We start from the raw sequence: 21749 nt of genomic DNA, 5'->3' as shown, positions 1-21749 counted from the left end.
CCCAGTTCAGCTGGGATCCAGTTTCACTTTGAACCAATGGGACCCAAATCAGATGGCGTACTTCCTTGTTTCATGACCAGGATATTCTCTCACGCTCTTTCTCTCTCTCCCCTTCCCTCTCTCTCTCTACCCCTTTCTGACCATATTGCATAATCAGCCTCATCTGCTTATACAAGAAGTCTTTTCTGGTGGCTGTTTTCCATATTGGTTGCCACTGTGCTGAGAGTTAGTACAAGGTATAGTGTCATGAAGCTTCTTTTGTATTTTCTACTTTACAAAGTGGATCTATAAAAACTGCTTGGAATGTAATTTGGTTGGGAGGAGATATTTGCTCTCTTGGTTTCTCTGCAAAGGTCCTCTGTGTACTTACGTTGCTTCAACATGTGTTCATAAATCAAGAGTTTGAAATACATTTTATTTTCTTCATTTGGTCATTCAGTAAATATATATTTGTGTCCAGGCTCATTGACCCATTGCAACCATATAAATGTGGACTAATTCCCAGGCTAGCTTAAAACTATAATCCATAGGTGTGTGGTATGAGCTAGCCTCTGAACCTATCCGCTGCCTGGAGCATTGGATAGGAAACACAGATTAGAGAACTCATCTCCTGTTTGCTGTGAAACCACATACTGTCCCCCTGAGAACATGGTATCACGGGAGCCTGCCCACCCCTCGTGACTGGCTGGGTGCTGGGGTCATTCTGCTATGTGGACTGTGCAGATGTTTGGGCTGAGGAAGGGAGCTGGCCTATGTTTAATTTTTTTTTTTTTTTTTTTTTGAGACGGAGTCTTGCTCTGTCGCCAGACTGTAGTGCAGTGGTGCAATCTTGGCTCACTGAAACCTCTGCCTTCCGGGTTCAGGTGATTCTCCTGCCTTAGCCTCCCGAGTAGCCAGGACTACAGGTGCCCGCCACCACACCCGGCTAATTTTTTGTATCTTTAGTGGAGACAGGGTTTCTCCATGTTGGCCAGGATGGTCTCCATCTCCTGACCTCGTGATCCATTTGCCTCGGCCTCCCAAAGTGCTGGGATTACAGGTGTGAGCCACCATGTCCAGCTTTAGTGTTTTTTAATTGTATAAATAATACATGAACAAATGGTCATTTTTAAAAATTTAAACAATGGTATAGTATGGAACTATATAAAGTACAAAGCGAGAGCCTCTCTTTTCCCTTACCCCCAATCCCATGCCTCTTGCGAAATATGACCACTACTAACAAACATTTTAATTGCACTTGCAAATATATAGATGTATACGTACATCCATATACAGGTTTTGTTTTATTATGTTTTACATAAATTTGGATCATCTTGCATATATTATTCTGCAGCTTGTTCTTTTTCACCTGTTTTTTTTTTTTTTTTTGGAGAACTTTCCCTGCCAGGACATATAGGTCTACTGCATTGTTTTTTGTTGTTGTTGTTTGTTTTTGGAGACGGAGTCTCGCTCTGTTGCCCAGGCTGGAGTGCAGTGGCATGATCTCGGCTCACTGCAACCTCCGCCTCCTGGGTTCAAGCAATTCTTTGCCCCAGCCTCCTGAGTAACTGGGATTACAGGCGCCCGCCACACGACCGGCTAATTTTTTTGTATTTTTAGTAGAGACAGGGTTTCACCATCTTGGCCAGGCTGGTCTTGAACTCCTGACCTTGTGATCTGCCCGCCTCAGCCTCCCAAAGTGCTGGGATTACAGGCGTGAGCCACCGCGCCCAGCCTACTGCATTGTTTTTGTTGTTATATTTTCTTCTTTTTTTTTTATGGTGATAAAATATATATAACATAAAATTTGCCATTTTAACCATTTTAAAGTATTCAATTCAGTGGTATGAATTATATTCACGGGCCGGGTGCAGTGGCTTACGCCTGTAATCCCAACACTTTGGGAGGCCGAGGCGGGCGGATCACGAGGTCAGGAGATCGAGACCATCCTGGCTAACACAGTGAAACCCCGTCTCTACTAAAAATACAAAAAATTAGCCGGGCGTGGTGGCGGGCGCCTGTAGTTCCAGCTACTAGGGAGGTTGAGGCAGGAGAATGGCGTGAACCCCAGGGGGCGGAGCCTGCAGTGAGCCGAGATTGTGCCACTGCACTCCAGCCTGGGCGACAGCGAGACTCCGTCTCGAAAAAAAAAAAAAAAAAAAATTATATTCACAATGTTGTACAGCCATTACCTGTGTCTACTTCCAAAACTTTTTCATTATCCCAAATAGAAACTCTGAAACCATCAAGCAATTACTCCCCATTTCCCCTCTCCCAGCCTTTGGTAACGTCGACTCTACTTTCTGTCTCAATGAATTTGCCTGGTCTAGATATTTCACATAAGCGGAATGATAAATTATTTGTCCTTTTGTGTCTGGCTTAATTCACTGGGGATGATGTCTTCAAGGTTCATCCATGTTTAGCATGCATCAGCACACTGCATTCTTTGTAATCGCTATAAATTATTTCATTGTACGAATGTAGGACAATTTATATAATGAACCGATATACACGTCCCATATTGAAAATTGTGCCAAATATGTCATGGTTAACAACTGTCTGAGGCTGGTGCACAGGGGGATAAAATAATTTACCAAAACAGTATTGAGTTTAGAAAGGCAGATTTATTTAGAGAAAAGGGAGCAACGGGTGAGACGGCAGAAAGAAGACTGTCTGCAAAGAGGCAGGGGCTGGAGGCGGAGTTTTCTAAGGTTGTGCAGCTTGAGCTGAATGCTTGCAGACAGGATGCCTGGGTGCAGGTGGACTGTGAGCTGAGTGCTTGTAACAGGATGCTTGAGTGCTAGTGAGCTGTTTGTGGTTGACCCTATTTCTCAGAACATTCGCTCCCCACTGCTGTTGTTTCTGTTTCTGCTAGTGACGCCCATTTTTCAATATTTTTTTCTTTTTTTTTTTTTTTTTGAGTCAGAGTCGCATTGTCGCCCAGGCTGGAGTGCAGCGGCCGGATCTCAGCTCACTGCAACCTCCACCTCCCGGGCTCAAGTGATTCTCAAGCCTCAGCCTCCCAAGTAGCTGGGATTACAGACACCTACCACCACACCCGCCTAATTCTATTCTCTATGTGTAGAAGCTATATACTGAGAATCTTGGTACATAAATCTTAATGCACATGTGAAAGCATTTTCTAGGATATAAGTAAAGTAAGAGGAATTGCTGCATGAAAGAATAAATGTATTTAAAACTTTGAGGCCAGGCGCAATGGCTCATGCCTGTAATTCCAGCACTTTGGGGGACCAAGGCAGGCAGATCACCTGAGGTCAGGAGTTCAAGACCCAGCCTGGCCAACAGTGACTCCCTGTCTCTGCTAAAAATACAAAAATTAGCCGGGCATGGTGATGGCCACCTGCAGTCCCAGCTACACGGCTGAGGCAGGAGAATCGCTTGTACCCGGGAAGCGGAGGTTGCAGTGAGCCGAGATCTTGCCATTGCACTCCAGCCTAGGCGACGAGAGCAAAACTTCGTCTGAAAAAAAAAAAATTGATAGCTATTGTCATATTGTCCTCTAAAAGCGAAGTACCAATAGACCCTACCACCCACAGTTTATATAAATGCCCTACTTCACATACCCTTACAGACTGTATTTCAATCTCTTAAAAGTCTCCCAATCTAATGATCAAAAACTATTCTCTGGGCAGGGCATGGTGGCTCATGCCTGTAATCCCGCACTTTGGGAGGCTGAGGCAGGTGGATCACCTGAGGTCAGAAGTTCAAGACCAGCCTGACCAACATGGTGAAACTCCGTCTCTACTAAAAATACAAAATTACCTATGTGTGGTGGTGCGTGCTTGTAATCCCAGCTACTCAGGAGGCTGAGGCAGGAGAATCGCTTGAACCTGGGAGGCAGAGGTTGCTGTGAGCCAAGATCTCACCACTGCACTCAGCCTGGACAAGAGTGAAACTCCTTCTCAAAAAATAAAAATAAATAAATAAATAAATAAAAATCATTTTGTATTTCATCTAATTGATTTATTCTTTGGGCTTTATGTACAGTGTTTTAGTTTAACTGGACCTTCTCTTTTGTTTGTTTTCCTTAACCTTTTATTGTGGAAAATCTCATATTATTTTAATTATTTTCATTTTTATATTTTTAGTACAAAAAATACAAAAATTTATTCTAAAATGCCACTGTTACACCACACATACACATATATACGTTTCTATATATAATTTGAGTTCTTTTAAAAACTCTTTATTTTGTACTTTTGGCCTCTTATCTATGCTTGAGCCACATGGTTTTAGATCCTGTAGATTTATTGGTTTGTTATCAGGTAAGGCAGATAAGGCAGATAACCTCTTATTAGTTTTCTCTTTATTGATTTTTTAAAGCAATTTTGGCTTTTCTTATGCTTATTCTCTCTCCTAATGATTTAATAATTTTTAATCAGCATGTTAAGATTTTGATTAGAATTTCATCAAATTTATAGACTAATTTAGAGACAAATAGTGACTTTATAGTAATCAACCCTCCCAGTCACGAATATGGTTTTGTATTAGGTTTATTTCCACATATTTTGCTATTTTTTCTCCCATTTTCAAAAGGATCTTTATTTCTCCGTGCATTTTATGATTGGTGATGGCTGGTGCTTAGGAAAGCTTTGGTTTTTATAAGTTGATCTTGTGTCTGACTGGCCACTTTACTGAACTCACATTTCAGATGTCATAATATTTTTCATGTTGATTATTCTGGATTTCCTGGTTGGCAGACATGTCATCTGCAACTGGCTTTTCTGTTTTTAGGCTAATGCAGAGTCAAGTAAAACCTGGCTGAAGGGGAAATTCACTGAACTCAGATTACTACTTGACGAAGAGGAAGCGCTGGCCAAGAACTTCATTGATAAAAACACGCAGCTTGCCCTCCAGGTGTACAGGGAACAAGCTGACTCTTGCAGAGAGCAACTTGACGTCATGAATGATCTCTCCAACAGGGTCTGGAGTATTGGCCAGGAGCCCGATCCTGTCCGGAAGCTTCAGGTATTGCTGGGGTCACTCCTCTTACAGCTGCCACCTGCCACCCACACTTCATCTCAAGTATTGTGGCATTGAGCACAGTATTGACACACTAAGCAAGTACACGGACTGTTGTCTTGTCACCATATAGACTGTCTTGCCTCCACACAGGTGGTCAAGAGAATATACATTGTTAGGAGGATAATACACATCTTGAGCTAATTCAATAATATTAACAGCCACCAATTTCAAAGGCCCCTGTGTTCTGAGCACTGTGTAGCTTAGCACTAATATTCACCAGAACTCTGCAAAGTGGGCTCACCCCATTTTATAAACAAGAAAATGAGGCTCAGTGAAGTGACTCACCTGCTCTCACACAGCAGGTAGGTAGCAGAGCTGGTATCAGGTCTGGCTGTCTGTCTAGGTCTGTCTGACTCTAAACCCACAAGGGACCTTGCCTGGCCCTCTGCCTGTATAGTCTTTTTTTTTTGAGATGGAGTTTCTCTCTTGTTGCCCAGGCGGGAGTGCAGTGGCGCGATCTCAGCTCACCACAACCTCTGCCTCCTGGGTTCAAGCAATTCTCCTGGCTCAGCCTCCTGAGTAGCTGGGATTACAGGCATGTGCCACCATGCCTGGCTAATTTTGGTCAGGCTGGTCTTGAATTCCTGACCCCAGGTGATCCGCCCGCCTCAGCCTCCTAAAGTGCTGGGATTACAGGCGTGAGCCACCGCAACCAGTCTGCCTTTATAGTCTTAAATTGAGACACCCCTCCTGAAAAGGCAGGTGTCCTTGCAGCTACTGAGCACATTTCAAAGACTGAGTCACAGTTGGCTCAATGGTACTCCTTGGCCACTGGGCTTTGTTGAGGAAGAGTCTAAGAAATAGCCCCTGTGGCAGATCATTTGAGGCCAGAAGTTTAAGACCAGCCTGACCAACATGGCAAAACCACCTCTCTACTAAAAATACAAATATCAGCCAGGCGTGATGGCGTGCACCTGTGAGGCTGAGGTGGGAGAATCACTTGAATCGGGGAGGCAAAGGTTGCAGTGAGCCGAGATCGTGCCGCTGCACTCCAGGCCGGGTAACAGAGGGAGACTCTGTCTCAAAAAAAAAAAAAAGAACTAGCCCCTGGGATACTAATTGCTACATTTAGGGAAAGCATGTTGTTGAGGATGGTGTTTCTGGCTACTTTTTTTTTTGAGATGGAGTCTTGCTCTGTCACCCAGGCTGGAGTGCAGTGGCGTGATCTCAGCTCACTGCAAGCTCCGCCTCCTGGGTTCACGCCATTCTCCTGCCTCAGCCTCCCGAGTAGCTGGGACTACAGGCGCCCCCCACCACGCCCAGCTAATTTTTTGTATTTGTTAATAGAGATGGGGTTTCACCATGTTAGCCAGGATGGTCTCAATCTCCTGACCTCGTGATCCGCCCCCCTCGGCCCCCCAAAGTGCTGGGATTCTAGGCGTGAGCCACCGCGCCCAGCCGATGGTGTTCCTGTCTTTAGGGAACTGTGGAAGAAACTCTTGTCTGGTGTCAATATCCCTGTGCAGTCACTTCTGCACTAGAATTGCTTTTCCACTAATAGAGCTCCTACTGTTTCCTTCTTTGCTTTGGGAAGTTCAGAGCCAAATCTGCTTAGACTAACCAGACTAAAGCTTCATGGCAAACACTTTGTGTCTAATTTTCTCTCTGCTTCATTTTTCTCGCTATAAAGAAAAACCTTGCCTTATTAGAGGACCTTCGCAAGACATTTTAAAGGCTGTGGGACAAGGCAGGGTACAACTAAAAGTGGCCCCAACTCTAACCACAGATTAGTATGGGCTCTGGCTGGAAAATAAGACAGACAAATAAGCCAGTCAACACAAAACTAGCCAAGCCAGTCCCCAGCTGGGGATTTCCACTCTTGTGTCTTTATGTGGCCTCAGTCGGTTCAGCCTGTGTCTCACTGTCAGCTGTTTGAGCCAAATTCTGGATGAGGTGCTTTCCTAGGCATAATGGGTATTGTGCTTTGAGAGGGGCAAAGATGCACAAAGTGATACATTTAATTGTCTCTTTAAATAATGGTCATTTTTAAGGCTATGGAATACAAAGGAATCCTTCCATGGAGAAGCATGCTATTCTCACATCAGAAAACGGTTTCAGGGTTTGTCATCTTTTTTTTCCAAATTCTCTTGTGCCAAAGCTACTGATTTTAATCATTCACCATTCCCACCTTCTATGTGTTCATTCGTTTATTCATCAATACATACTGAGCCAGACCACTTGCTGGACATTAGGAGCTCACAGTTGGGTGGGGAGACTTGCTCAGAAACAGTTATTTACAATACAGCTTAAACAATTGTGTAAATATGAAGCTAGCGAAATTATGTCCAAGAAATGTCTGACACTCTCTGGCTGGGAGAAGGATGCAGTCTGGGAAGACTTCTAGGAAGAGGTGATGGTAGGGCTGGGTGCTGGACAATGAGTAGGAGCACACTATATAGAGAGAGGACGCAAAGAGGACAGACAGGAACTGTGTACATGTGAGAGCTTGGCAGGCTGGGAACCAGTTGGGGTGCAGCCTGACTTGAGGAGGGGTGGGGGTATAAGGTTGGGGGGATTGAGAGACACAGCTGGATCCATAGGCCATAGATAGTTCATGAAGGCCCTATGTGCCATGGAGTTCAGACTTTGTCCTGTAATGAGATAGGAGACAGGAATGTTTGTTTGTTTGTTTGTTTGTTTTTGAGACAGGGTCTCATTCTGTTGCCCAGGCTAGAATGCAGTGGCTCAATCTCAGCTCACTGCAAACTTTGCCTCCCAGGTTCAAGGGATTCTCCTGCCTCAGCCCCTTGAAGAGCTGGGACTACAGGCACGTGCCACCATGCCCAGCTAATTTTTGTATTTTTAGTAGAGACAGGGTTTCACCATGTTGGCCAGGCTGGTCTCAACCTCTTGACCTCAAGTGATCCGCCCACCTTGGCCTCCCAAAGTGCTGGGATTACAGGTGTGAACCACTGCACCCAGCCCAGGGGAGTGTTTTGAACTGAGGGATGAAAGCATTCACATGGTCAGATTAGTGCTTTAGAAAAGTCACTTTAGAGAGAGTGGAAGATGGACAGAGGAGGCCAGGATGGGAGGCTGGAAGCGAACTTGGGAGGAGGCCACAATGTCCAGGAGAGAGATGATGGTGGCCTGGACCAAGACAGGGGCAGTGGGGATGGGGAGAAACAGGCAGGCCAAGAGATGCCACAGGAATGAAGATTGGAATTGGAGAATGAGTAGGAGGAATCCCGAGATGATGCCTGAGTTTCTGGCCTGAGAGATGAAGGGCTGGGGTTTCTGTTCTCTGAGTCTGCAAAGGCAAAAAGTGGCTGTGCTTGGTTTCATGCATTGATTTATTCCATCATACATATGTTTTGAGAACCTGTGTGTCAGGCCTGGTGCTAGCTGCTGGAGTTTGGGGTTACCAGGTGGTGCCATGTGTCCTCTATCGACCCCTCATCCTACCCTACTCATCTGCCCTCTGAGCCCCCTCTCACCTCCCCGGAGCTGCTCCCTGCCTACCCTGGACTTCCTGCTAGTGCTGGGTCTCCCCTGGCCAGCTCCATTCCAGCGCTCTGGGTGTGACCTTAGGCCTGGTTCCCCACCAAAATGAGGTTGGACTCTAGACTCCTGGCCTCCTAGGCTGAATGGGGCTTGCAGGCCATCTCACAGCCCCCTTGCAATGTACAGCATGCTGCCAGGTGGGACCTGCCCCTGCCCAACAGCCAAGTGCTAGGCCACCCTCCCTCCCTCCTGAGGCCCCCATCTGTCCACCCCTTCTCAGGTGGGCAGCACTGCCACTGCCAGCCAAGCCTGATCACCTGAGGCAGTCAGCTTCCTTCCAACTCCTGGCCAGGACAGCGCTTCAGAAAATGCAGCCCTGGTTCTTACCTGCAAACATGAGAATCCACTGGAACTGTTTTAAGCAAGAAAGGAGTTTATGGAAGAGTATGAGATAGCTCATAGGATCTCCAGGAGGGCCAGAGAATCGGGATGGAAGATGGGCAGCAGGAATGAAGTCCAGACTCCAGCAGGGGTTGGTGCCAGTATAGGCCCCACGGCACCTCTGCTGGGCAAGACATCACCACTCACACCACTGACCAGAGCCCCCACCACTGCTGTCCCTGAGCACCACATGCCACCATCACTACCTTCACCCTCATTTCCAAATCCACACTTTGGCTTGGAGGCGTCTGGTCACACTCCTGCAGCACAGGTGCAAAGGGATCTGGGAGAGGGGGTTTTCTAGCTTCTCCTTAGTGAAGCCACATACCACAGGAAGGTATTGAAGAGGGGCTGTCCAGGCACAAAACAGGACACATGTGCCCTGCGGTGGCCACACCCCCTCAGTCAGCACTGCAGCTGAACCTTGCTGGCCTTTGGCAGCCTTCTTAGAACACGGTTTCCTGCTCCACCTTTGAATAAGCTCCAGGGGCTCCTTCCCCAGGGAGACTGACCTCTCACCCTCACACACCCGAGGCAGACCTGTGGTGCAGTGTGTGTGAGGCTGAAGCCTCTCTGGGAAGGGCCCCGTGTCAGCCTGACCCCGCCTTCTGCGTGTATAGCTGGCACAGAGTAGGCTTCAATGAACACAGAACGAAGGAAGGAAAGGAAGAGGGATGGAGAGGGAGGAATCCCCAGTGCCAGCACTGAAAAACCGTACCTCCTCATGGCTCCCACGTCAGGGATGCCATATGGTCCCTCCAGGGCTCTGCTCCTGCGGCATGGCCTGGGCTGACCATAGGTGCCAGGCCAAGGTGGAGCCTGGGCATGCTGGTATGGGTTTGTTCCTGGGTGCAGCACAAGAGGCTGGGATGCTGCCTGCATCTCCCAGAGCCACCCTCACCCCCGTGTGCCCACACAGGCATACACAGCCACCGAGCAGGAGATGCAGCAGCAGATGAGCCTCGGGGAGCTGTGCCATCCCGTGCCCCTCTCCTTTGAGCCCGTCAAGAGCTTATTTAAGGGCCTCGTGGAAGCCGTGCAGAATACATTACAGACGCCATTGGACATTCGCCTTAAGGAAAGTAAGTCGCCAAGTGACCAACTTTGTGTTCTTAACTCCCCTAGTGTCCTTTAGCCCAGAGGCGAATGCAAAGATCATCTCCCTACATCCTGTCTCTCCCACACTGAGGACCTTGGCTGGGCGGTCAGGGGCTCCTGGGCCTGGTGCCCAACCCACCCTCGCCACTTCACCTCCAACCCTTCCTGAGACTGAGACCTGCCCTTCTCCAGTCACACTGCCCTGCTTCTGCCTCTCAGATTGCTCCTGGGAGCCTGCCACATCTCAGCCTTGCTCTGGGCTCCCAGCTGGAATGACCAACTCTTCCTCGTCCTCTTCCTCTGGCTGGGGCCAAGGCCTGGCACCCCTTCGAGGCAGACTGGCACAGCTGCGCCCACCTGGGAAGCCCTTTCCTGCCAGCCCAGTCCTGACTCACTCTCTCCTTTAGCCATCTCCCCTCTCCCTTCCCGCTCCAGGGCCTGCCCATGTCCTGCTAGAGGGTGCTCATGAAGTGGATACATGGACCCGCTCCTTGCCCCTTGTAAGCACGTGAAGGGCAGAAACCAGCTTTAGGTCCAACTCTGAGGTCCCCCCAGGGCCTGGCACAAAACATGTACTTAAAAATACCTGTTCTTTGATTCATTCATGCATTCATTCATTCATTCATTCACCTCTGCTATCATGATTCATTCAGAACATTTATCAAGCCCCTCTTATGTGCCAGGCATAGCAGGGCACAAAACAAAGCTCCTTCTCCTCTTTTGGTGCTCAGTCTTCATAGGGGAAGACAGACAGTACACAAACATGTCAGGTGACAGGAACTGCTATAAAGAATAATAAAGGCCGGGCGTGGTGGCTCACGCCTGTAATCCCAGCACTTTGGGAGGCTGAGATGGGTGGATGATGAGGTCAGGAGTTCAAGACCAGCCTGGCCAACGTGGTGAAACCCCATCTCTACTACAAATACAAAAATTAGCCAGGCATGGTGGCATGCACCTGTAATCCCAGCTACTCGGGAAGCTGAGGCAGGAGAATTGCTTGAACCTGGGAGGTGGAGGTTGCAGTGAGTTGAGATCATGCCACTGTACTTCAACCTGGGTGACAAAGCAAGACTCCGTCTCAAAAATAATAATAATAAAATAATAATAATAATAATAAACCAGGGCAGCATGGAAGACAGGAAAGTGACAAGGAGGAGGAGCTGTTTTATATAAGCAGTTGGGAAGGCCTCTGAGAAGGGGACACTCAAGGTGGCCCAAAGGAAGTGTTCATTCTGCAGGTTCTGTGGGTCTGAAGGGCCAGAGAGCACAGTGGTCATAGGCACGACCTCTGGAGCTAGGCCTCCTGGGTTCCTATCCGAGGTCTACCACTTGGAACCCTGCTGAACCCTGCCATCTTGGACATGGCTCCTCCCTTTTCCATGCCTCTGTTTCTGCATCTGTAAAGTGGAGACCATAATGCAGTCGCCTGTCCTGGGCTGCTGTGAGGATTAAATGAGCTCTTACACATATAGCACTCAGGCATAATAAGCACCACGTACATCTTGGTGATTTTGATTGCTGCTGCTGTTACATCTGGGGGAGGTATTCTAGACAGAGGGAAAAGCAAGGGTGGAGGTCCTGAGGTGCGATGGGAGTGAGCTGGCCATATCGAAAGAGCAGCAATGGGGACAACAGGAGTGGACATAGGGTCACAGGAGAGAGAGGAAAGAGATCAGAATCCAAGGATTTTGACATGGGCAACTCGCAGAAGGAAACTGTCATTTTCTGAAGTGAGAAAGAGCATTTAGGACTGGAGGGAATGAAGTGAACCTGTTAGATTTGAAAAGTTGGACTTCCCATGTAGTGGTATCGCCTCGGCATTAGGACCTATGATTCTAGAGTTCTGGGGAGAGGGGAGAGGCTTTTGCCTTGATGAAAGAACAACTTCAGCCAAATTAAATTTAAAGGAGTTTAAATGAGCAATGAAGGATTCATGAATCTGGCAGCCCTCTGAGCCACAGTGCACTCAGAGACTCCAGCACAGCCACGTGGTGGAAGAAGATTTAGGGACAGAAAAAGGAAAGCGAGGTACAGAAAACAGAAGTGAGGTACAGAAGCAGCTGGATTGGTTACAGCTCGGCGTTCGCCAAATTTGAACACAATTCGAACAGTTGGCTGCATCTGATTGGCCAAAACTTGGTGATTGGCACAAGTGCAGGCTACGGTCTGTTTACACCTCCACTTGTTATTGTTCACAACGTACAGAAAAATATTTAGGCCGAACTTAAAAGATGTAAGGAGGAGCTTTAGGCAAAACTTGATTTAAACAGCCTGCAGGTGGGCTTCCCACAGATCTCTACAGGCCCCTGTGATGAGTGCTGGGAGTGTTGGGGGCGGAAGGCACTTCTGCAGAGGTGCTGAGTGAGCTCCAGCCCCAACAGCTGGGAAGGAGGCAACCTGGGCAAGGGGGGAAGGGTGTGGGGAGGCTCTCCAGGCAGAGAGCACAGCAAGTGCCAAGGGCCCTGGGTTCCCCTGCTGTGCCCGCTTGTTGAGATAGACTCCCCTCCTTTCTTTCTGAGCACTCAGACCTTCCTGAGGACTCAGCTCTACTTTCCTGTTTTCCATCTTTACCCTGGAATCTGTACATCTTCCCTGAGTCGCCGCCCATCCTTGAGTGTTGGATCCAGTAGTTGTTCGCGCCTCAGCTCCTCCTCCTATTTAGGACTCTCCCATACCAGCCTCATCATCCTGGGGTTTTCCTGTCCCTGTGAATTTACATAAATCCCTTAAATCTGCCTGGCTCTTGGGCGAGATTACGCGCATCTCCAGTTGTGTGATATTTTTAGCATGTCTTATTTGTCTGCTTGCATGAGCTCCAGGTGCTCATTTCTCAACAATTCCTTACAGGCATGAACTGCCAGCTTTCAGACCCTTCCAGCACCAAGCCAGGTACCTTGTTGAAAACCAGCCCCTCACCAGAGCGATCGCTATTCCTGAAATGTAAGACCCCCGGGAGTGGGGATAGGGTGGAGACGGTGGAGACGGTGGGATGTTGGGTGGAGGAGGATCATGGAAATGGAGGTCCCTCTTTTCTTCTCATTAGAATTTATTTTTTTTAAGAATTTGTTTTTTAAAAAATGTTTATTATTAAAGGCAAGTAAAACAATAATTTTTCATTGTAGAAAAATTAGAAAACAAAAGAAAAAAGTTACTCATAATCCCTCTTCTGTGAATAACTGCTATTATTATTTGTCCTTTTAGCTTTTTTTTAGCACATCTAATATGCATATAATGATATATTTAATATATCTTTTTATTTTACAAACGTGGTGTCATACTATACGTACTGTTTTGTCATCTGTTTTCATTTACTGATATATTATGAACATATATATTTGGGATTTATACAGTGAGCCACTGTGCCCAGCTAATATTATCACTGTGTGTGTGTGTGTGTGTGTGTGTGTGTGTGTGTGTGACAGAGTCTTGCTCTGGAGTGCAGCGGTGCAGTCATGGCTCACTGCAGCCTCGACCTCTTGGGCTCAAATGATTTTCCCACCTCAGCCTCCCTCATAGTTGGGACTATAGGTGTGTGCCACCATGCCCAGCTAATTTCTCATTTTTATCATTATTTTTAGAGGTCGCATGGCATTGCATTGAATGAACGTGTCATATTTAGCCAGTCTCATAATGTTGGATGTTTACATTTTCATTTCTAAAACAATGCTGTAATAAACGTCCATTCTTGTACACATTTGTTGAATTAATGAATGAGAGAATGAACACACCATACCTCATTTTCAGGTTATTTTTTAGGAGTAATTTCTCAAAGTGGAATTACTGGGTGTCAACCTAAAGAAGACTCAATCTAAAGAAGGCTCAGTATCCAGTTAGCAGAGTTTATTCAAGTGCAAAGTAACCATCAGGAGACAGAAGGAAACCAAAGAATGGTGATCAGTGCTCCTGGTGTTGGGAGGGGGACAGTGAATATCAAAACAGAGGCACTGAATAGATTTACATTTTCCATACAAAGGCTAACATACTGATTTAAAGGCCAGGCACGGTGGCTCACACCTGTAATCCCAGCACTTTGGGAGCCCAAGGCAGGTGGATCACTTGACGTCAGCAGTTCGAGACCAGCCTGCACAACATGGTGAAACGCTGTCTCTACTAAAAATACAAAAATTAGCTGGGTGTGGTGTCAGGTGCCTATAATCCCACCTACTCAGGAGGCTAAGGCAGGAGAATCACTTGAACCTGGAGGTGGAGGTTGCAGTGAGCCGAGATCACACCACTGCACTCCAGCCTGGGTGACAGAGTGAGACTCCGTCTCAAAAATAAATAAATAAATAAATAAATAAATAACATACTGATTTAAGATTTGATTGGCTACTATTGATTGCACCCTAAGGGGTTAACATCCGATTGAAAACAGGTAACAATCAAAAGGGTCTCTGTAGCCAATGTCATTTAGTGTGGGTTTGAATGAAGAATAGGGAGTCTGGTTAATGTATAACATCTCAACACAAAAGTCAGAAAGTAATGGTCACGCACCAGAGAAGAAAAACAGCCACGTTATGTGACTTAGTTTCCAGGGCTTAACTTTTCCCCTTGGCATAGTAAATTTGGAAAGTCCTGAAATTTTATTTTCTTTTTACACTGGACATGAATTTTTAAAGTAAACTTTAGTTGAAATATAACATGCGTAAAGAAAAGTGCACAAATCGCTGGGTGCGGTGCGGTGGCTCATCCCAGCACTTTGGGAGGCCGAGGCGGGTGGATCTCGAGGTCAAGAGATCAAGACCATCCTGGCCAACATGGTGGAACCCAGTCTCTACTAAAAATACAAAAATTAGCTGGGCATGGTGGCATGCACCGGTAGTCCTAGCTGCTCAGGAGACTGATGCAGGAGAATCACTTGAACCCGGGAGGCGGAGGTTGCAGTGAGCCAAGGTTGCACTACTGCACTCCAGCCTGGCAACAGAGCAAGACTCCGTCTTAAAAAAAAAAAAAATGCACAAATCAAATGTGCAGCTCAATCAGCTCAATGATTTTTTAAAAAGGAAACATATTTTATAACCACCTTCAGATCAAGAAATGGAAATTTCCACTCCCCAGAAGTCTTCCTCATGTGCCTTCTTGTTTACTATCCCCAAAGGGGATCCACTCTCCAGACTTCTAGGACTATAGGTTAGTTTTACCTGTTTTTGAACTTTCAGTAGATCATTCAGACTATACCCTTCTGTGTTTTGCTTCTTTCACTCAATGTGATTTATTCATTTTTGTATATTGACATACTGAGTGGCTGTTATAAATTCACTTAGTACTTCTAAGCTATCTACAGATTATTTGGGATTTTCTGTAAATAAGCATGTCACCTATGAATAATAATCTTTCATTTCCCCAATCTTTATTCTTGCCTTTCACTTCTTTTTCGTGCCTTGACTTACTGTCTACTACATTTAGAACATTGTTGAATAGAAGTGGTTATAATGAGCAGCATTTTCTCCCACCGTATATATCTAATATATATCCAACAGAAATGCATACATATGTGAATCAAAAGACCTACACAAGAATGTTATGTGACCGAAACACAGGTTCAGTTGCTCAACGCTTTGCAGAGTTCAATTAACAAGAGCGAGGTCTGGTATAAAGAAAGTGGTTTTATTCCAAAGCTTAGCTTAGGGGAAGAGGTACAGGCTCCTCCTGCCCTTAACGGTACCGCCTCACTTTTGGGGCAGAAAGCAGAGGCTTTTAAATGGGGACTTTGTATGAATGGCATGCAGGGGAGGAGCAAGCAGATGGGGGTCTGTGTAACTCATTTTGATGCCTTTTCTACCAGGTGGTTGAGCTGGTGCCACTGAGGGCAGAACTAGGTTGTAATGTGGCCGTTGTCTTGAGATGCTGTCCAGGTGGAAGAGTTCTGTCACAGGCGTACTTTAGGTTGTAAATTGACTGTTGTCTCTGAAGGAAATCTCCTGGTGGGAGAAAGTTCTAGTTCTAGACCCTCTAAGTAGGTAGATAAGTTTGCCCTGTAGGGAGTATCTGGTGAAGGGAAGGTAATGGTTATAATTACATTTCTAAAGAGCTAAGTAGAGGCAGGGCACAGTGGCTCACACCTGTAATCCCAGCACTTTGGGAGGCTGAGGCAGGCAGATCACCAGAGGTCAGGAGATTAAGACCAGCCTGGCCAACATGATGAAATGCTGTCTCTACTAAAAATACAAAAATTAGCCAGGCATGGTGGCAGGTGCCTGTAATCCTAGTTACTAGGGAGCCTTAGGTAGGAGAATCGCTTGAACCCAGGAGGCCGAGGTTGCAGTGAGCCGAGATCGTACCACTGCACTCCAGCCTGGGCAACAAGAGTGAAACTCCGTCTTAAAAAAAAAAAAAAAAAAAGAGCTAAGTAGGAAGTGGGAGACAGGAGAAAAAGGGGGAAAATCTTAAAAATAACTCTTTCTCTTAGAAAAATGCTCTTTTTCTTAGAAAACTTACACGTTTACAGTTATAGCAACATTAGTCACAACAGGCAACACCGAAATGATCCAAATGTCCATGGAAAACTGGCATTGTTTATGAAAGCTGAACATCCACATACCCTATGATCCAGACTTTAAAAAAAAAAAAAACTTCATGTGTACATACATGGTGTAATGCAAAGAGAAATGTTAATGGGAGTTTAAATCACTACAAACTTTGGGGAGGATAGTTTTGCAATACATGTATCAAAGGCCTTAAAAACAATCATACCCATTGACTCAGCAATACCTGTTTTAGGAATATATTCTACAGAAGCAATCAGATACATAAAAATGTAATTGTATTAGTGGTTTCAAAAGCTTTTTAAACAGACTAAATATTCCAAAAAATAGAAGACTAACTTATGTGTCCAAACATGAAAATTTTAGAATCTCCACTAAAATGCTCTTGTGAAAGGATATTATTTGATGTGTCAAAATGCCTCAAAAGTAGATCAATCAATTTTAAAAATCAGATTACCTAATGGCATGTCTAGTGTGACACCAATATTAAGAAAAGCTATAAAAATTAGCCGGGCGTAGTGGCGGACGCCTGTAGTCCCAGCTACTCCGGAGGCTGCGGCAGAATGGCCTGAACCTCGGAGGCGGAGCTTGCAGTGAGCTGAGATCGCGCCACTGCGCTCCAGCCTGGGCAACAGAACGAGACTCCGTTTCAAAAAAAGAAAAAAAAAAAGGAAAGAAAGAAAAGCTGTAAAGCAGCAAGGGGAGGGGAAAGATAGGAAGTACACACACCCTAATGTTAACAGTGATAGGATTATTTTTAATTAAATTTGTATTAATTGGCAACAAATTTCACGGCACAAAATACAGACAGTATAAGGGATGTGCAGCAGAGTGATCTCTGCTTCCCCTTTCCCCAAGCCCCCGCCCCAGGGGCAGTCGCGGTTTAAAGGGGTCTCTCACTCCCTCCTTGGGCCATTTCCGCGCTTCGCATTTTGTGCTTTGCACGTGCGTTGGTGGGTTCCCGGGGGCGGGGCGCCGCGCTGGCCCCGCCCACCAGGTGCGTCCCTTGTCTCGCCCCCTGCAGACGCGCGCACGCCCACGTTGGATCCTGACACGATGCACGCGCGCCTGCGCCTGTCCGCCGACCGCCTGACTGTGCGCTGCGGCCTGCTGGGTAGCCTGGGGCCCGTGCCCGCGCTGCGGTTCGACGCGCTCTGGCAGGTGCTAGCTCGCGACTGCTTCGCCGCCGGCCGCCACTACTGGGAGGTAGACGTGCAGGAGGCGGGCGCCGGCTGGTGGGTGGGTGCGGCCTACGCCTCCCTTCGGCGCCGCGGGGCCTCGGCCGCCGCCCGCCTGGGCTGCAACCGCCAGTCCTGGTGCCTCAAGCGCTACGACCTCGAGTACTGGGCCTTCCATGACGGCCAGCGCAGCCGCCTGCGGCACCGCGACGACCTCGACCGGCTCGGCGTCTTCCTGGACTACGAGGCCGGCGTCCTCGCCTTCTACGACGTGACGGGCGGCATGAGCCACCTGCATACCTTCCGCTCCACCTTCCAGGAGCCGCTCTACCCGGCCCTGCGGCTCTGGGAGGGAGCCATCAGCATCCCCCGGCTGCCCTAGGGGCCAGGACCGGCGTGACAGCCTCCAGGTACGCCGCAGCTGCCCAGTCTCGCCTAATCTACCTAGATCAGCGTGGCTGGTCCCCTTACTGCCTGCTTCTTAGGGCTCTCTCCCTGCCCCAGCTTTCCCCGACCAATCACGCCTACAGTGCTTTGAAGGTTTCCTCTCCTAGGCTAGTTTCAAACAGGCCCTAAACAAGTCTGCTGCTGCCCTCTCATCAGACCTCCGCACCCCCACCCCACCATCACTTACACTACTTTAATCCAGTTCCTTCAAAGTGATACCCCCAGGTAAGCCCTCAGCATCCTGAATACATCATCCGCAGCCTGGGAACCTTCTCCCTCGTACAGCACAGGAACCTGGCACATAGTAGGCACACAGTAAATGTTTGTGAATGATTGAGATCATCCAGCCCTGACTCTTCTGTCTCTTGAGTTCCCTTGAATCTACCGCTTCTTCCCCACCGATTTCAGCGTGTCCACATCACAGCTCCCTCCAGAACAGCTGCAAGAGCTTTTTAGCAGTTTCTGGTCTGAACCCTCTCCCAGTCCACATCTTCCACCCTAAAACTAGAGTGAACTTCCTAAAACTTCACTTAACCTCTCAGCTATGAAAAGGCTTCCAGGAGTTTCCATGAAATAACAAAAAAAATACAAGCGCTTCACCTTAGCATTCAAGTCTTGTCTAGTCTGCCCAAAATTACTTATCCTCAGCTAGCTCCTACCACTCTTCTTAGAGACTCTCCAGTCAGAAATGTGTCGCATAGTTCCACCTCCACACCTCTCTGCTGCCAGCACATTCATGCAGAAAAGTCTTTTCACCTGTCTCAGTCTTCCCCAGGCTTACCTGCGCCAGGAAGTCTAACCAAGGAACAAGAATCTCACTGTCAGAGCCACAAATCTGGGACTGTCTTTCCAACTAAATTGGAGGCTTTGGAAGAGCAGCTTTGTCCTATACTCTCTCCACCCTGAAAAGTTCCCAGAAAGCCCCTTCCCTCCCAAGCAGTGAATTAATAACCATCAGGTGCCTATCACTGAGTCACAGGAGAGCTGAGCTAGGCAGGCCTCACAGGTCACGCAGCCAGATCTCATTTGGGGAGTCTGAGGTCCTGAAAGAAAGCAGAGCTGCGTAAAGTTACCCCGTGGTGATATAGGGGGGCCAGACGTGTGCCCCGTTCACCCACTCCCAGGCAAGCATCTGACCTGTCCCCTGGCCCAGCCCTTAGGCCCAGCTTTCAACCTGCTTACTCATTTCTCAGGGGATGTTGGGAAGGAATCGGCAGGTGACAGTTGCTAAGCAACCAAAGGGGGTGGTGTTTCCCAACTGTCTTGGGACAAAAAGGGGAAGAGCACCCTTAGATCCAGATGTTGCCAAGGAAACCCGGAGCGCCCAGCTGTCTGGAATGAAGTGACAGAGGTAGAGAACAGTAGGCCCTCACAGGGAGGCCAGCTTCTCTAGCAGGGAGGGGGAGGCCTCTTCCCAGGGATTTGTGTCTTCATTCTGAAGGTTCTGCATCCTGTTTTGTCAATTCCCTAGACGGTTTTGAAGTTATATTCTGTTAAAGCATCTTCATAGGTGCTTGGTGGGAGGCCAAGGTCGCCGAATCCTCGTGGTTTAAACAGACTTTCAGTGCATTAGTTTGAACCATATAAAACTGACAATTTTCAATAGTTTTTGAGTTAAAAATGGCACTTTTGATATGAGACAATGTAGCAGAATACCAGGCAAACAGAACCTTGCAAAGGCCTTAACTTCTAACCAAAGACTTTAAAACTCTGGCTGGACAGAGTTTTAAAGCACTATGCTGCAGGAATCGTGAGAAAAAGGGGAAATTAATTCTACTAGGAATGGCCCAAACTGAATTGTGACAGGCAGAGGGCGTTCCTGACAGAGGGAAGATGAATACACTTGACCCCAACATTCCTGTCCATCCCTGATGACCAAGACCCCTTTCCAGACCCACAGCTGCAGGGGCCAAGTAATAACAGCTCTTAATAGTTTATAATGCACTGTTTTAATGCTTTATGACTAAACTCGTCTGATCCTTTCATCACCCCTAGGGGGTAGAAAGTTTTCCCAATTGTACACATGGCAAAATGGAGACCCAGAGTCATTTGCCCAAGGTCGCACAGCTAGTGGTGGAGCTGGAGTCTGTGCTCATGGCCACCAGGCCCTACTGCTTAGGGTGAATGCAGCTGGTCTCTGGCCAGTGCCTGGTGCTCTGGCCCCTCTCGTGGAGCTACTGCCCATGATGCTTTCCTAGTGCCTGGTTACTCTGCGAGACTTGAATCTACCTTTGGACTGCCTTCCTTGGGGTCTGAGATGAGGCCTTATGGCCCAGAGGGGAACTTGATTCAAAAATTTGGGATTCATGTAGCAGAGACAGAGCTAGACTATAAAGGTCACAAACTAGCTGTGTCAAGGCCCGTGATAGCCAGAAAGCAGCAGTTTCAGTCCATATCAATTGTGTGACCAGGGCTAGTCACTTTTACTTCTCAGTGCCATCTATAAAATGGGGATAATAGCACTACCTACCAGTGCTGTGAGGCTCAAATGAGCCAAAGGTTATAAACTTGCCTTAAAACTATAGTCCTATACAAAAATTAGCCGGGCGTGGTGGTGCATGCCTGTAATCCCAGCTACTAGGGAGGCTGAGGCAAGAGAATTGCTTGAACCCAGGAGGCAGAGATTGCAGTGAGCCGAGATCGCACCACTGCACTCCAGCCTGGGGACAGAGCAAGACTCTGTCTCGAAAAAACAAAAACAAAAACATATGTAGTGCTGTATCATGCCAGGATTTATCAGCATTCCCAAGGGAGTTTGCACGGTACTGACCCAGTGCGGAGACTACTGGTATTCCCAGCTGCCATGTGGCAGCAGCAGGAGCTACTAGAATATTCTCAGCACAGGATTGAGGCTTCCTTGGTTTCCATGTCTGTAAGGGTTACTGATCACTTACCTTATTCTCTTTCAGACTTGAATCTGTAGCCATTTCTTTATTGATATGACAAATTGCTTGCAGATATTTTAAAATGACAGCAATTTTCTAATATTTGGTTTAATAAAATGTGAATAATGTCCCTTTTAACCATGGTCTTCACTGGGAGTTCATGTTGCTTCAAGTCCCTAGCACACAGACCCGGAAGGGCCTTTACTCATATCCTATTCCTTACGCAGCCTTCTGGTAGTAGTCAGCTGCTCCCCGATTAACTATCTCCAGGGATGGGGCATTCACTGCTTCTGAAGATAACTCATTAAAGTTCTCACTTATGTGTAAACAAACCCTGACTCCCACCTGTTCCCATCCAAGATAGTATTATAGCTTGAACTCCTGCTCTCAAGCAATCCTCCCGCCTCAGCCTCCTAAGTAGTTGGGACTACAGGCTCACACCAGCATGCCTGGCTCACATACCACCTTCCAACATATTGTGTGACTGAATCTCTATGCTATGGATTTTTATGCATCTGCCCCCATCTGAATGGAAGTTCTCTGAGGAAGGGATTGGGGCATGTTCATGGCCATATCCTCTGTGCCTAAAGCAGTGCCTGGCACAAAGATGGCCCTCAGTATTTGTTCAGAGAAGGAACACATGCCATTTCCCTCTCTTTGCTCTGGAGTGCTTTCAGCATTTTCTGCCTACAAGATCCTTTGACCAATCCTTTCTCTGACGTGGAGTGACTGCTATACAATGCCAA

General features: G+C 47.2%; 1 protein-coding gene across 6 annotated transcripts in view; it reads left to right on the top strand.

Moving 5' to 3' along the window:
- Positions 1 to 21749, top strand: part of TRIM14 (tripartite motif containing 14) — a 58020-nt gene that overhangs the window by 14720 nt on the left and 21551 nt on the right. For 4 of the 6 annotated variants that reach the window (XM_054520346.2, XM_054520347.2, XM_054520345.2 and 1 more), the window contains exons 3-6: positions 4735 to 4968; positions 9830 to 9992; positions 12856 to 12948; positions 17518 to 18081. In XM_054520346.2, coding sequence (XP_054376321.2) covers positions 4735 to 4968; positions 9830 to 9992; positions 12856 to 12948; positions 17518 to 18053 — 1026 coding nt within the window. In that variant the 3' untranslated portion in view covers positions 18054 to 18081. Of the gene's footprint in view, positions 1 to 4734; positions 4969 to 9829; positions 9993 to 12855; positions 12949 to 17517; positions 21142 to 21749 lie in introns of those variants that run through there. The other 2 variants (XM_002820021.6, XM_054520349.2) reach the window with 1 other exon arrangement.

The sequence above is a fragment of the Pongo abelii genome, chromosome 13, assembly GCF_028885655.2.
Source record: "Pongo abelii isolate AG06213 chromosome 13, NHGRI_mPonAbe1-v2.0_pri, whole genome shotgun sequence".
NCBI lineage: Eukaryota > Metazoa > Chordata > Mammalia > Primates > Hominidae > Pongo > Pongo abelii.
The sequence above is the reverse complement of the archived record's forward strand: the minus strand, read 5'-3'. Positions and strand labels throughout refer to the sequence as shown.